Consider the following 14,728-nt stretch of genomic DNA (forward strand, 5'->3'; position numbering starts at 1 on the left):
GACTCACAAGATTTTGAAAACCTGTTATTAAAATGAATATATTTCTATTGGACTCGAATTTCCTTTTAAAATATATGTACTTTAGTTTCGCCTTGCGAATTTGTTTTGTTTGTTTCGATTTTATCAATGTCAATTTGTGCTCAAAATTGGTTAGATTTAAATTTCATTTTAATTTTTTTAATTATTAAAATACACATTTGTTTCGTCTTGCGAATTTGGTTTTTATTTCGATTTTAACAATGTCAATTTGTGCTCTTAGTTAAATGTAAATTTCATATATAAAAGGATTAAAAAGTAATTAACACAGATGCATATAAAAACTTTGTGAATTTCGTTTGTGTTTCAACAATAAGGCACCAATCATCACATTTTGATGGCTTCTAATCACTAATTTTAAAAGGTGGAATCATAAATCCCTACGCTTACAAGGGACAAATGCTGAAGTAGCCGACACAAGTGGTGCACTTTTGGAGAAGTTCCGCGTAGGCGTTCGGATTGAGGGACATGAAGTAAGCCCTGACCGCTCGAATGATGTCGCCAGTGTGCCGCTCCACCGTTTCATAGGGCATGTCTCTGTAGTTATTCAGCACCTGCTGCAGGATGCGGAAGAGCACAGACTCCGTCGAAATGAAGAACTTCAGCACCGTGGTGAGCTCGTCCAGAAAGCTGTCCATGAAGGTTCGTGTGAGCCTCATGATAAAATCAAAGACCTCCGGTTCCAGATTATCGGCCATGCCGCTGATCAGATTCTCGAAGCTCTCGGCATTGATCACGTGCTCAAAGAGGACTCGGCCGTAGTTCTCCAGCACAAACAACACGCCGCCAACCATCACGGAGCTGAGCTCCAAAGCAAAAACCCCGGCGGCATAAGTACTGGGTTCGTTTCGCGGATTTGCCGTGGGCAGCGGTCCAATTAGTCGCGAGCCCTGAGTTAGCTGGTCTAAATTTAGACGTCCCGATTCGGCATGGCTAGCCGGAATCTGCTGACTAACTTGGCCCAGGACATTCGGTCCCTGGTTATGCTGCACACTGGCCCGCAAATCGGCGGCCGTCGTCTGCACCTCGCCATTTAGCAGGATGCCCTGGCCATCGGGCGCAAAGGAGTATCGCACGCCCTCCTGGTTCAAGTTCTTATTGATTTTGTACAGATCATTGAACTGCTGGCGCGATGGCATTTCGTTCACGTTTCGAATAATGTCCAGCTTGCCGCGTGTGGTGCCTCGCAGCCGAATGGTCTCCTTGGACATCTTATCAAAGGAGCGTCTGCAAAGATATAGGGTTTATAAGTAAAGGGTAATCTAGTACTTAATATTCTCATACCTTTGGCGATTACTGAGTGTTTCACGATAGCCAGATAATTTACTGTTGGACGTCTCGGCGATGATGGTCGAGGCCAGTTTGAAATTGTAGACGCTGTGCGTGAGCAGCACCAATGAAGCGGACAGCTGCAGCACATCCATGCCAGTAATATCGTCACCATCTTGGACTTTCTGTGAGCAGCATACAATTTTAGCTGCTTTAGGAGTTTGGAAACGCCGTGCGACTTACCAAAATCAAGTCCAGCACACCGTTGGCCACTCCAGTGCCCGAGACCACGATGGAGGAGATGTTCATGCCATTCACAGTCAGCTGAGTGATCTGAAAAACAAATTTTAATAGCTTAAGATTTTCTTACTAAATATATATACATAGGAAAAAAAATGGTAATGGTCAATTTGATATTTTTTAAAGATCAAGTTATTCATATCATTTTGATATGAATAAAGATTATTTTAATCTTTTTTTATATTATTTGCTCAAAAAATACTAAACTTGGTATTTTTTATGATATGATAAAATATCATGTTGATATGTTTGAATCTTAAATTTGACATAAATCCTATCGGCTCTTTATTGATATGAAATAAGGTAGAAATAACCCTATTTCATATAGGTTTTTTTTCTGTCTATAAATAAATAATAAATATATATACACAGAAAAAAAAGGGTAATGGTCAATTTGATATTTTTTAAAGATCAAGTTATTCATATCAAAATGATTATTATTTTAATCTTTTTTTATATTATTTGCTCAAAAAATACTAATTTTGGTATTTTTTATGATATGATAAAATATCATGTTGATATGTTTGAATCTTAAATTTGGCATAAATCATATCGGCTCTTTATTGATATGAAATAAGGTAGAAATAACCCAATTTCATATCGGTTTTTTTTCTGTGTATATAAGGACTCACCGCTCCCACTTCGCGTCCCGCGTTGGTGGCCGCCGTCACGGCTGTGGTGGCTCCAGCTGCTCCCAATCCCACGGTGCCAGCGAGGACGCCCAGCCAATGGCCACGTGCCTCGCGATTGGTGACATTGATCGACTGCTCGTGCTGGCTGCGATCCACCAACTTGCCGCCGGAACGGGCTGTCGCGTATCCTGCACTGGCCAAACCCACGGCTCCGGCTACGGCCATCACCGGACCCGAAACGGGAAGCGTCAGCAGCGCAGCTATGGGCACGCAGGCGGCGGCAAAGCCTCCGATCGCCGAACCCGTATCCAGGTAGCCCAGCACCTTCTTGTTGGTGCTGCCTGCGGGGGTTATGTACTTGTCCAGACGCACATGGTCCCTGACCAGGCGATAGACACCCTTCTCGGGGGCCACCATCACTCCCTCGGGCAGCTCGTTGGTGGCCACATACTGCTCCCAGTTCTGATAGACTCGGCCGGTCTCGTCGACGAACAGATTGCAGCAATCGGAGCTGTCGCTGCTGCGGCCACTGCTGCCGGCTGTGGGGGAAAAATTAGAAAATTAGAAAGGGGGTTTTTGGTTACTATCCATAAGTACTATTACTTACTATCCGTAAGTAATTAACAAGCATAGTTTCCCTATCTTATCAGTTTGCTTATCAAGTTGGAAAACTTTGCCTATATCGTTGAAATATTGGGAATTTTTATACCACTATACCACTATTATAAACAATTGCAAAATTAGTCAGAGGATTTGGCAGTTTTAGTAGGTTACTATCCATAAGTACTATTACTTACTATCCGTAAGTAATTTACAAGCTTAGTTTCCCTATCTTATCTCTTCGGTTATCAATTTTTATACCACTATTGTTTTTAGGGAAATAAGTTAAATTAAGAATTTGAAGAGGTCATTTTATGATATCTATAAATATAGGAAGACTATGTATATCCCACTTTTGTGGAAAAAAATGGCTTACCGTTCTAGTTTCGAATTTAACCTAGAAATATTGGGAATTTGTATACCTCTATTGTTTTTAGGGAAATATGTTGAATTAAGATTTTGAAGAGGTTACTTTATATTATCTATAAATATGGGATGATTATATGTATATATCCCACTTTTTGAAAAAAGTCTAGTTTCGAATTTAACGAGTTAGGGGAATCAAGATAGTGTGATTTAGATTAGAGCTTTCGTTAGTCAGTAAAATATATGGGCTTTAAAAAAAGAACTGGGAATATAAATGTGTTGATGATTTAGATTGTTTCAGTCCTTTGGAACTTGGAATAATAATATTTAACAAAGTTTAAACTTTTTCAGATTTAAATCAAGATAATCCAGGGCTATCCATACTCACTGACGCATCGGCGGGCCCGGAAAACAGGATGGCAGGAGAAGGTCCTGGAGTCCTCGGCGCGATTGACGTCCTTTTCGTCAGTCACCACCATTACGTAGATGATGGCAGTTAGCGATTGACGATTGGTGTATTTACCTGGATAGGAAAAAAAGGTCTTACGCAACCGATATATAATATATACTACCCAATCCGGATCCCCTGCTTACGCTGCTCCCAAACGGCATCGAAAATTATCTGACGGGCCTTCTCATTTTCCGCGGTGAGTTTCGATAGGGCTTTTCTCTCTTTCTCGATTTCAGCAATGCTCTTAGCGGCCAATTCTTCCTCTGTAAGTCCTGGAGGATCACGAATCAGTTCGTTTAGTTTTCTCTTTAGAACGTGGGCTTGCTCATGGGACAACCTGAAATTGTAAATGTTTTGGGAACCGAAAAGCCAATTGCGCAGTACTTACAAATCCCAGATTATCTCTTCGGCGTAACCCAGGGACTCGGCGAAGTTTTGCTGCACTTCGCGGGCGGTGCGATTGGTACCACGGTTTTCTCCAGCCTCTGCCATTCTTCAGCTCCTAAGTTTGAACTCCTCGTTGCCGCAGTTGCACAGCTTATGAAGTTTTTACCGGGTAATCACCAAGTTATATGCGCACATTCCGTCTTCCGCTTACGAATACCACGATCGCACTTGAAATACCAAAACGCCAAGCCAGAGAAAACAGGCATATTGGGCCAGCCCACAACTGGTCTTACTTTCCCGCTGGTAAAATATACTTAAGTGATTTTCCTGCTTTCCGCATATTTTCCTCTTTAGTTTAGTTTTTTCGAGGTTGGTAAAAAGGTTTTAGAGGATCGTCTATTCAGCTTTTATAGAAAAGACAGGTGAAATCACCTGCCGCAAGCCATCAAAACTACTTGCGAATTCGTAGTGCTGCCAGATTGTGCCAATAATTTAATAAAGTGATTTCACTAGCACTTTTCTAGCTTTAACAGTTGCTGCTAAAATGTATGTAGACACCCTTTATTGCAGATTTTTAGTAATCTATAAATATCAAGTAAAAAGTTGTATTATTTTGTAAAACATTCAATTGAAAATCTGATAAATTTTGCAAATTTACGAAACCTGGCAATCCTAATTATTAAAAGTGGCCACCTGCCAATCGATAGCCGTGCAATCGAACCGGCTCCGCTTCCAGTTCCGCCTATCGGTTCCAGCACGAGCCAAACAACCCTACGTGTCAGTCTCATGCGTCGGTGTAAATACAGAGTTTTTTAAATTCGCAGCGTGCAAATCTCGCGAAGTCTCGCAGCAGCAACAGCTCCCGCCCCCCTGCGACCGCCCGCCCCCGCAGTTCGCCGCCCGGTGATCGAAAATCCACGGGGAGCAGCGTTTGAAGCGATAACTCCACTGCGACAGCAACATCAGCTGGAGCTGCCAGAGGAAAAGTGCAAGGGAAAGCGGAAAGGAAAGGCCAGTGGCAGAGCCAGACAAAATACAAGATATATATATAGTCGCCTTCGGAGATGGCGGGTCAAAAGTTCCAGTACGATGAGAGCGGCGGAACATTCTACTACTTTGTGTTATCGTTCTTGGCGCTAATATTGATACCGACCACCATTTACTATTGGCCACGTAAAAAGAAAGAAGGTTAGTGCCGCTGCCCAGCCGATTTTAATCGCACTCTCTCCGCTCTTTTTTTTTTTTTTTTGTATTCCACCTGCAGCTGTGCGTGGGTGTGTGTGAGAGTGCCAGTAAGACATAGACTTGCATGTGAGATTACCCCTCTCCCTCGCACTCTCTCTTTCCGCCGCAAATGGACACGTTCCAATAAGTTATTCTAACAACGTCAGCTCAGCGTCTTCGTATGGGTGAAAGCTGCGATTACCGCAAGTCGCCAGTCGAGCTCTCTTCATTTCCCAATTGGGACAGCGCACTCTACATCTTTGTATGTAAACTCCACGCGCGTTCATGCGCCGCAAAAGTCGCGATAACGCGTCAATCACCGTGATCGCTGGTCGTGATCGAAAACAAGTTACCTTTGACTTGTCCGCGATCTTGAAGCGATTGTAAACGTGTGTACTTTGCACAAACACACGTACTGAGTAATCTGCATCGCTCTCAGATTTTCTCTCTCCCGAGATTTTCATTTCTGTAATGCTGGCATTCCCGGTAAATGAATATTTAGTAGGTTAATAATAATCTCTTGATCTTTAATGTTATGCGGAGTTTGTTTTTCGCTTGAAGTCGTTTTAAAAATGTTTAGAGAGTATATGGTACACGTCAGGGTAAAATCCCGTAGAAATATCTCTAAAATAATATTTTAAAGAATTTTGGAGGTTTAATTAAAAAAAAGATTTTATAACCTACAGATAGTGATTTTAAAACTAAATTTATATAAATTTAAACCTTAACATAATTTAATGGTATTTGGGTTCAGGAACAAATCAAACCAAGACTTCTGCTCTAACAATTTCTTAAATTCTACATAATCGATCTTGTACTTCCCTTAAAGGCGGTTCCAAATTTTATAGAGAGCATATTGTGCACGCCAGGGGAATATCCCTAAGAACTATCACAAAAATAATTATTAAAAAATATTAGGGACTTAATGAAAAAAAGGTGTTATACTTATAACCTACAGATGTAAGTGATTTTAAAACTAAATTGATATTAATTTAAACCCTAACAGAATTTAATGTTCTTTTGGTTCAGGAAGTTACAAGATACCTTCAACAATTTAATAACAATTTATTTTATATTCTACATAATCCTTAAATAATATCAGAAATTCCAAAGCACCCTTTTATTAATAAAATTTTCGTATACCTGCAGATAATGGCAAGCTAAAGGAAGAATGCCAGTGCCCGGACTGCCTCAAAAAGAAGACCATTCTGGCCAATGCCGAGCCGTACAGGGCTCTCACATCATGGACCATCAAGCTGACCATCGTACTGGGTTGGGCCCTGCTGCTCTTTCTCACGTACCGCGTCTCGCAGTTCGACTACGAGATGGCCAGCTTCGATCCCTTCGAGATCCTGAATGTGCCGCCCACCTCGTCGCAGGCGGAGATTAAGAAGGCCTACTACCGGCTCTCCAAGGTTCTGCATCCGGACAAGGAGACGGGTGACGAGAAGTCCTTCATGATGCTGAGCAAGGCCTATCAGGCGCTGACCGACGATGTGGCCAAGGAGAACTACGAAAAGTACGGAAATCCCGATGGACCGGGTGCCATGTCCTTTGGCATCGCTCTGCCCTCGTGGATCGTGGAGAAGGAGAACAGCGTTTGGGTTCTGGGTCTGTATGGCCTGGTCTTCATGGTGGCCATGCCCTCGGCGGTGGGCGTTTGGTGGTATCGATCCATTCGCTTCAGCGGCGACAAGGTGCTGCTGGACACCACCCAGATGTACTTCTATTTCATCCACAAGACGCCGCACATGCTGCTCAAGCGGGCACTTATGGTGCTGGCGGCCAGTTTGGAGTTTGACAAGCGACACAACTCGCAAGTGCAGGAGCGGCAGTCGGACAACGATGAGGTGCCGGCGGTAAGTGGATTCTCTGATCTTTCCCCCCGAAAAATTACTAACTAATTAACCCTTTTTCCCCTACAGCTCATTCGGCAGCTACCCAACCTGAATGAGAAGTGCAAGGAGCATCCGCTGTGCCGCATGTACTCCATCAAGGCCCGCGCCATCCTGCATGCCCATCTCAGTCGCATGCCCCTCAATCCGGAGACCCTGGAGCGTGACCGCCAGTTTGTGGTGAAGAAGTGCCCCTATCTCGTTCAAGAGATGATCTCCTGCGTCCATCAGCTGGTCATGATGGCCTATGCACGACGTGTGCCCCGCCTGCCCAGCATCGAAACGATCGAGAACTGCATGAAGATGTCGCCGATGATTATCCAAGGACTGTGGGAGTTCAAGTCGCCGCTGCTGCAGCTACCGCACCTCACCGAGGACCATCTGTACTTCATGAACAAGAAGCGGCACGTCAAGAACCTGCAGCAATTCGCCCAGCTTAAGCCGGAGGAGAGCCGCCAGCTGCTGAAGAATTTGTCGGACTTTGAGTACGAGAACACCATGAAAGTGCTGGGCAAGATGCCCCTGATCGACTTCTCCATTCGCTGCGAGGTTATCGACGATGAGAACACCAATGTGGTGACCGCCGGGGCCATAGTTACGGTCACCGTAACGCTGGAGCGCAAGGATATGAAGTCACTGTTCGGGGACACCAAGGTGCCCGAAAAGCAGGGCATCAAGGATGAGCAGGCCACCGAAGAGGCTGCCGGTGACGATGATGAAGCTGCCGCTGCTGCTTTGCCTGCGAAGAAGGCCTCCGCCTGGGCAAAACCACGCAAGGGAGGCAAGGGAAAGGGTGGCAAGAAACCAGCCGCGAATCAGAAGAACAATCAGAAGAAGGTGCCGGCTAAGGTGGCTACGACCACGACCACGACTGCTACCGAAGATCAAGCTGCGGCGGCGGGCAACTCGGATGCCGAATCGGAGGGCGGAAATGCCGAGGGCAGCGACGTGGAATCGGCTGTGGGCAGTGGCAGCGAGGACGAGGAGAAGGGCAAGAACAACTCCTCGCTGGACGACGACGATGACGAGGAGTGGGAGCGACTGCAGGCTAAGCTTAACAAGCGGGAGCGCCTCGAGGGCAAGTCCCGGCTGTCGCACACCGTCCACTGCCCCTACTTCCCCGAGGAGAAGCAGGAGTACTGGTGGACCTACATCTGCGACCGCAAGTCGCGCACCCTGCTGACGGCGCCCTATCACGTGACCAATCTGGTCGAGAAGGAGGAGATCCAGCTCAAGTTCACCGCGCCACGCTGGCCCGGTGTCTACACGTTCACCGTGTGCCTGAGATCGGGTGAGTTTCTTTGATTTAAATTAGAGCCCTGCGTGAAACACTCAATTTTTGCTTTATCATAAGTATGCCATGAAATTTCTGATTTATTTAATTCATTGAATGTTTTTCTAATTCATTTCGAATTGAATGAATAAATGAATAATTTTTATAAATTTTTTAAAAATTTTTAACGAATCAATGCTAACTGCTTAGAAAATAAAATTCATGCAGATTTAATCACAAAATTATGGCCCATTCTTCTTCAAAAGAAATAGCCGTTTTCGGAATTCATGCCACTCATTCATTCAATTCTATTAAACTCAAAGTTCTAATTAATTCATATAAAACAAAAAATTCAAAATAATTCATTGAATCCATTCATGCAGGGCTCTAATTCAAATGGCTTAAGGCGTATTAGTGAGAAAATTACTAATTACACTGAACTTTCAGACTCCTATTTGGGCATGGACCAGCAGCAGGAGCTGAAACTGGACGTGCAGAAGGCGCCCGCACCACCGACAGACCATCCCCAGTGGGACCTGAGCGAATCGGAGCCGGAGCACAACGACCAGCAGGAGAACCTGAGCGACTACACCACAGACACGTCCGACGAGGAGGACAGCGACTAGATCTAGATTCTAGATGGACAGACCGATGGACGTCCCTCCCGAACCCCCAATCAACCTCAACCTCCTCTCTATTTCTATGGGACGGAAGAAAAGCCTCTTTGTTTTCCTTTTAGTAAATGAGTTTCGCGTGGCGGAGGAGGCCCATCAACCAATGCGACCCTTCCTTCGCATTTTTACTAGTTTTGTAATGGAAAAGACCCCGAACTAGTGCGTAAATAACTATAACTTCATTTTACCGTGTACTGTACTAAACATAATTATAATGTACTGTATATTTAATTATTTGGATACAAGAACTAAAAGTGAGACACGTAAATACAAACGTCTATTGATATTACTACTCTTTTGTTGTTTGGTCAAAAAAGTATTCGGGCTTGTTAGGGTTTTCACGAATTTCAATGATAAATCAACTTGAATTTATAGAATTTTAACGTCACATCCATTAAATTATATTATAATTTTATAAGTAGCATCACAATAACTTTAATTTAAATCATTTAAAGTTATTTATTTTATCTAACAAGTATTATGTAATTTGTTATAGATGTTTTTCACCGATTTTTTAGTTCATCGTTTTCTTCAATTATTGTAAACCTTTTATCAAATGTAATTGTTTTTAGTTTTGAAACTATTTTAAGTTTTCAGTCCAAGCGAAAATTAAATTTATAATAAAGTAAACATTTTTGTTTTTTGTTTTCATTGCTAAGACAATTAAACGGATTTAATTTTAAATAATTTCGATTAAATAAAACCTAAACTTTTAAAAATTAAAAAAAAAAACACTAAAAAAGACTGAAACTTGTAACAAGCCCGAATAATTTTTAAAAGTAATAGATTTTAATTAAATGAATAAAGCCATCGTCCTGCGTTGACGTCGACGTCTACTGCGCAGCCGCTGCCCGCTCGCTGTCCAATAAGAGTTCCGATTGGGAATCTGAAGTGGAGGCCTTAACCGCCGCTGCTGTTGTTGTCGCTGTTAACTTCTTTTGTTGTTGTTGTAGACAGGAGCGCGTAATTTATTGAGTGAAAAGGGGGAAAATTATAAATTAAAGTCACATAAAGCCTTAATCTAGGTTTCGTTACCCGTCACCAAATTCGTTATTAGTGGGTTCTTGTTTCTATTTACAAAACTTTTTCGGTATTATTTGGCTAAATGTGCGTTTTTATGTGCGAGTGTGTGTTTGTGCATTGGTGTTTATGATGTCAGTGTGTGCAGGTCGTTTAATCGATTTTGGTAGTCAGCGGTTATTCCTCTTCGCTTTCTTCTGAAGAAGAATTCTCCTCAGCCGGTTTACTTTCTTCATTTTCGGGCGTGTCCTCTGCCGCCGTTTCTTCAGGGGCCTCTGCCTCGGTGGATTCTTTCTGCTCTTCTTCGGTAGTTTCTTTGGTACTTTCTTCCTCTGATTTCTCTTCAGTTTCTTCTTCGACCTTATCTCCCAGAGAATCTTCTGTTTTAACTTCATCGGGTTTATCTTCGGTATCATCTTCACCTTCTTTATCATCGGTTTCTACTTTTGAATCATCTTCCTTGGATTTTTCTGTATCAGCTTCCTCCGGCTTATCCGTATCAACTTCCTTATTGGTATCATCAACTACTTCACCATCTCCCTCGGGTTTATCCTCGGTATTATCTTCGGCATCATCTTCGGATTTATCTTTAGTCTCTTCTTCATCTGATTTTTCAGTACTAACTTCTTCGGTTTCATCTTTGGTATCATCTCCCTTATCACCTTCCGTTTTGTCTTTGTTATCATCTTCCTCGGATTTTTCTGTATCATCTTCCTCGGGCTTATCTTTGGAATCATCTTCCTCGGGTTTATCTTTGGTATCATCTTCCTCGGGTTTATCTTTGGTATCATCTTCATCACCTTCGGTTTTTTCTTTGGTATCAACTTCCTCTGATTTTTCTGCATCATCTTCTTCGGGTTTATCTTTGGTATCATCCCCCTCATCACCTTCGGTTTTATCTTTGGTATCATCTCCCTCGGTTTTTGCTGCAGTACTATCTTCCTTGGATTCATCTGTATTATCTTCCTTGGATTCATCTGCATCAACATCCTCCGGTTTATCTGTATCAACTTCCTCTTTGGTATCATCTCCCTCTGCGGTTTCAGTCTTTATGGGTGGTAGGATTGTGGGTCGTGCGAATGTTTGTGGGTTGTTGATGTGTTTTTTGGGTAAGGAAGTTGGAAATTGTGTATACAAGATCAGATCAATGGGATCTCTACATTTGCTGGGCTACTGTAGTGCAAAATCATGCATTTTTAGCTTCTACAAGCTCTACAACTCTAGTGTTATGGATTTTTCATGCACTATCTATCGATCTATTACCTTTTCTTCAGTATTTTCGGATCCATCTTCACCTTCGGCCTCTGTTTTCTTTTTGTCCTCGCCGTCCTCGTCTTCGTTCTTTGAAGAATCACGCAATCATTAGTAATGTATGAAGATCACAGAAAAGTTTTATAAAGTTCAGTGTTAGGACGACAAAAATGCTCAAGAAAATCGATGATCAAGATATAAATTTGCGATTTCTTGATACTGTTTTTCCAGAACATGTTCATTGCACCTAAGGACCGACTTTTTAAAACCTCATTAAAAATTTTTCTTTGCTGTTTAGTGTGCATTTCTTTTCGTTAGCTTTGCTGTTGAGTTAATGCTGTGGTGTTAAAGTTTAAGTGTGTTATCTAGTGTTAGAAAAACAAGCTTGCTGTTGGTTATGATTTTTTAGTTAATACAAATATATTTCCTTTTATTACAGGGGCAGCGCATTTTTATGTTTTAGCATTAACATAACGGCTGCATTAAAAATATTCAGCTCTCTACACTAATCCAACTTAGGCTTAAGTGCTGGCGTGTTTTCAGAGTCCTTACAGGTGTGTATAAATGGTACATACAAAGGTGTTGGATGTAAGTTAATGAATATAAATATTTTGATTAAAATTGTCTTTTCCTCCGGGGGTTAACACAATCGATCGCCCTCGCTTAAATACGCTCGTAATCTTAGCTTAAGAACCGCAGTCGTCATGATGAATTCGTTAAAAAGTTAAACACGATAAGAAAATGGGCTTCCAATTTCTAGACATATAAAAGTTGGGGAAATTGGCACTGATAAAATGATAAAATTTCTTTTAGTCTTAGGTTATAAATTTTCATTAAAATATAAGAAATCTCAAGGTTAAAAAATTCTTTCCTATAAAAATAATCGAAAGAGGGAAAAAACCCAACAAATAATTCCAATTCCCCCGAACCTTATAGGCGTAGAAATCGGAGGCAAGGCAAGGGTTATAAATATAGAAATAGAGAGTTGGTAGTGTCTGTGCTGTTAGATAACATTACGGGTTATAGCTGCTGTTAACTTTGGGCCTTTAGTTCCAAGATGTTGCTGTTAATTCTATTGCTTTGCTGCCAGATGAGTGCTGACATCGATCGTTTGTTGCGTCGTAACAGTTAACGGAAAATACGTGAAAATAGCTCAAGCTCAAACCTCGGCCTTCTCCGCAGCCTCGTCCTTGGCATCGCCATCGCCGCCCTCTGGCTTCTTCTCCTCCTCCTCTGGTTTCTTCTCCTCCGCCTCGGCCTCCTCCTTCTTGGCCTCGCCGTTCTCCTGCTTCAGTTCGATTTGGGCGGTACTAACCGCCGTGGTATCGGCGGAGACCAGTTTGAGGAACACCTCCAGTGTGTCGATCTCGTTGGCCATGTCGAAGGCGTCGTAGTCGCCGCAGTACTCCTCGTCGTTGAAGAGCTGGGGAGGAAGCGGATGGCGGGGCTCTGGGTCGCTGACCGTTCCGCCGCTGCTCGTCGATTTGTTCTGCATCAGCTCCTTCTCGGATTCCTTGCCGGGCTCCGTGATGTCCACCGTGTCGTACTTGATGTTCTTGCTGTCCAGGATCATCAGAACGCGCTGCTGGCGCTTCTTGACCTGCAAAAAATTAGTGATTGTGCGGTTAAAATATAGGTACTGAGTAATAAATATAAAAATAACTTTTAAGCAAGTTGGTTAAATTTAACATTTAGTAAAAAATAGAACCCATGGTTTCTAAACCTTAAGAAACCTATTTATTTATACAAATCAGCAGGTAAAGCTGACTCATTTTGATCCTTTTACCGGCTAAAAGATCATTATTTTCAATCTTGAAAAAAATATATGTCTGTAACTTGAATTTATTGTAAATATTATAATTTATAAATATAATATTGAAATAAAAAAAACCAAATATTTAAAACAAAATTTTAGTGAAAACATAATAAAAATTGAAACTCAGGAACTAAGCTTTTTAATTAATTACTAATATTTGTAAACAAATTTAAACAAAATTATGTTCAGTGTAACCACTTTTAAAGCTGTTGGCCAACACTGTTAATTACAGCGATGACTTATCGGTAGTAAAATGTTACCGGCAAGCCCAAACGCTCGCTCACAAGCACACGCAAAGCCCACTCCCACACCATGAAGACATACAAACAACCCAAGAACAGCGATATGATAAAGCCCCCCATTAAAATGGTTTGTTGCACTCTGGTAATTAACTTGCGATAAGGAGCTGTCTCTTCCTTTGATTTCCTTCACTCTTTTTTTTAAGAGTGTTGTCAGCACAAAAACAAAAGCATTGTGACCCGCACAATGACCGTTATGTTTTTGTTCTTATTGGGAGAGGAGAGACTTTGCTAATTGAACAAAGGAGGCAAAAGAGAGGGAAGGGGAGGGGAAAAAGGTGAGTGAATCACACTCACGCATGCAAACACACACACACATACGCAACCCACGCAACTGCGATCAATGGAAATCTCTCTCTTCCATGAACAATTTACAGTTCACAGTGGAATAAGCTTATATGGGCAATGAAATGTATGTTTGTGCTGCTTCTTGCCACCACCAAGAGTCGCACACAGGCACTCACGAAAATACCCACTTGTTTTTCTTTGACTGTACACACAAACTTACATACCACACACTACATCATCGCCAACAGACGCACAGACATACAGACAGGCAGAAACGCAGCAGAAGAAATAGAATTTGCAATGCATTCGTCACCACTTTGGTTTTGTTCTTTTATTTTTTCCTTCTCTGTTTGCTGCTAATAACAGGGCCAAACATTCCAATAACATGACACTATCTTCGGTTTGAAACCCGCCACGCCCACAAACTCACCTCCTTGTTGCCGGACATGCCGCTGACGTAGACTTTCAAGACCATTTTCGCAGTTATTTATGTCCTCGGAGCTCTAATTAAATGATATTTTGCGACTAAAATCCGCTGGCTACTTTCACGGCGATTAAAAATATTTTTAGATCTTTTCTTTTCCTGCTTTCTTCCGTTACCCCTACGTAATGTTTTCACTGGTGACGAAGGCACACGCACTGGGCAAGGTCGTTCGATTTATTGGCTGTAAAAACTGCGAAGACGCGGATAGAAAAGTGAGCTGGCGACGCTTATAAAAGTGCAAAATTATTTGATATTTATCAGGAGTGGAAATTATTTCCTACTTTAGTTGAATCGAATAGTGTGCCCGCTAACTGACGGCCCTAGAATACTATCCGGTATGGCAAAATATACTTTTTTAAAAATACTACAAATATACCATTACAAAGTATTCTCAGAACTACAATTTATATATATAAATTTAAAAGTAAATATTGTGAAATAATAATATTAATGAATAATACAT

The 14,728-nt window shown here is 42.0% G+C and overlaps 3 protein-coding genes across 9 annotated transcripts; 1 reads left to right on the top strand and 2 right to left on the bottom strand.

The window, feature by feature from the left end:
* Window positions 1-196: 196 nt before the first annotated feature.
* pst (pastrel) lies at window positions 197-4,425 on the bottom strand. The gene is made up of 7 exons (XM_017154085.3): window positions 4,043-4,425; window positions 3,798-3,991; window positions 3,592-3,726; window positions 2,238-2,776; window positions 1,549-1,638; window positions 1,321-1,490; window positions 197-1,263 (listed from the first exon to the last, which is right to left on the bottom strand). The coding sequence occupies exons 1-7, from the start codon at window positions 4,144-4,146 to the stop codon at window positions 423-425; spliced, it is 2,073 nt and encodes a 690-aa protein (XP_017009574.2). The 5' UTR covers window positions 4,147-4,425; the 3' UTR covers window positions 197-422.
* A 362-nt stretch (window positions 4,426-4,787) lies between these two features.
* Window positions 4,788-9,396, top strand: Sec63 (translocation protein Sec63). The gene is made up of 4 exons (XM_017153994.3): window positions 4,788-5,229; window positions 6,415-7,124; window positions 7,191-8,451; window positions 8,881-9,396. The coding sequence occupies exons 1-4, from the start codon at window positions 5,106-5,108 to the stop codon at window positions 9,057-9,059; spliced, it is 2,274 nt and encodes a 757-aa protein (XP_017009483.2). The 5' UTR covers window positions 4,788-5,105; the 3' UTR covers window positions 9,060-9,396.
* Sh3beta (SH3 domain binding glutamate rich protein Sh3beta) lies at window positions 9,300-14,594 on the bottom strand. Of its 7 annotated transcripts, none has more exons than XM_070215882.1 (5): window positions 14,547-14,594; window positions 14,212-14,455; window positions 12,544-12,978; window positions 11,391-11,468; window positions 10,051-11,174 (listed from the first exon to the last, which is right to left on the bottom strand). In XM_070215882.1, the coding sequence occupies exons 2-5, from the start codon at window positions 14,254-14,256 to the stop codon at window positions 10,305-10,307; spliced, it is 1,428 nt and encodes a 475-aa protein (XP_070071983.1). In that variant the 5' UTR covers window positions 14,257-14,455; window positions 14,547-14,594; the 3' UTR covers window positions 10,051-10,304. The 7 variants fall into 7 exon arrangements, with proteins under 7 accessions (XP_070071985.1, XP_017009488.2, XP_017009491.2 ...); XM_070215883.1 differs by having other exon boundaries at window positions 10,052-10,978; window positions 11,015-11,174; window positions 14,212-14,594; XM_070215884.1 differs by lacking the exon at window positions 10,051-11,174 and adding an exon at window positions 9,300-10,039 and having other exon boundaries at window positions 14,212-14,592.
* Between the last annotated feature and the right edge of the window lie 134 nt (window positions 14,595-14,728).

This window comes from Drosophila takahashii, chromosome 3L, assembly GCF_030179915.1.
Source record: "Drosophila takahashii strain IR98-3 E-12201 chromosome 3L, DtakHiC1v2, whole genome shotgun sequence".
In the NCBI taxonomy this organism is placed as follows: domain Eukaryota; kingdom Metazoa; phylum Arthropoda; class Insecta; order Diptera; family Drosophilidae; genus Drosophila; species Drosophila takahashii.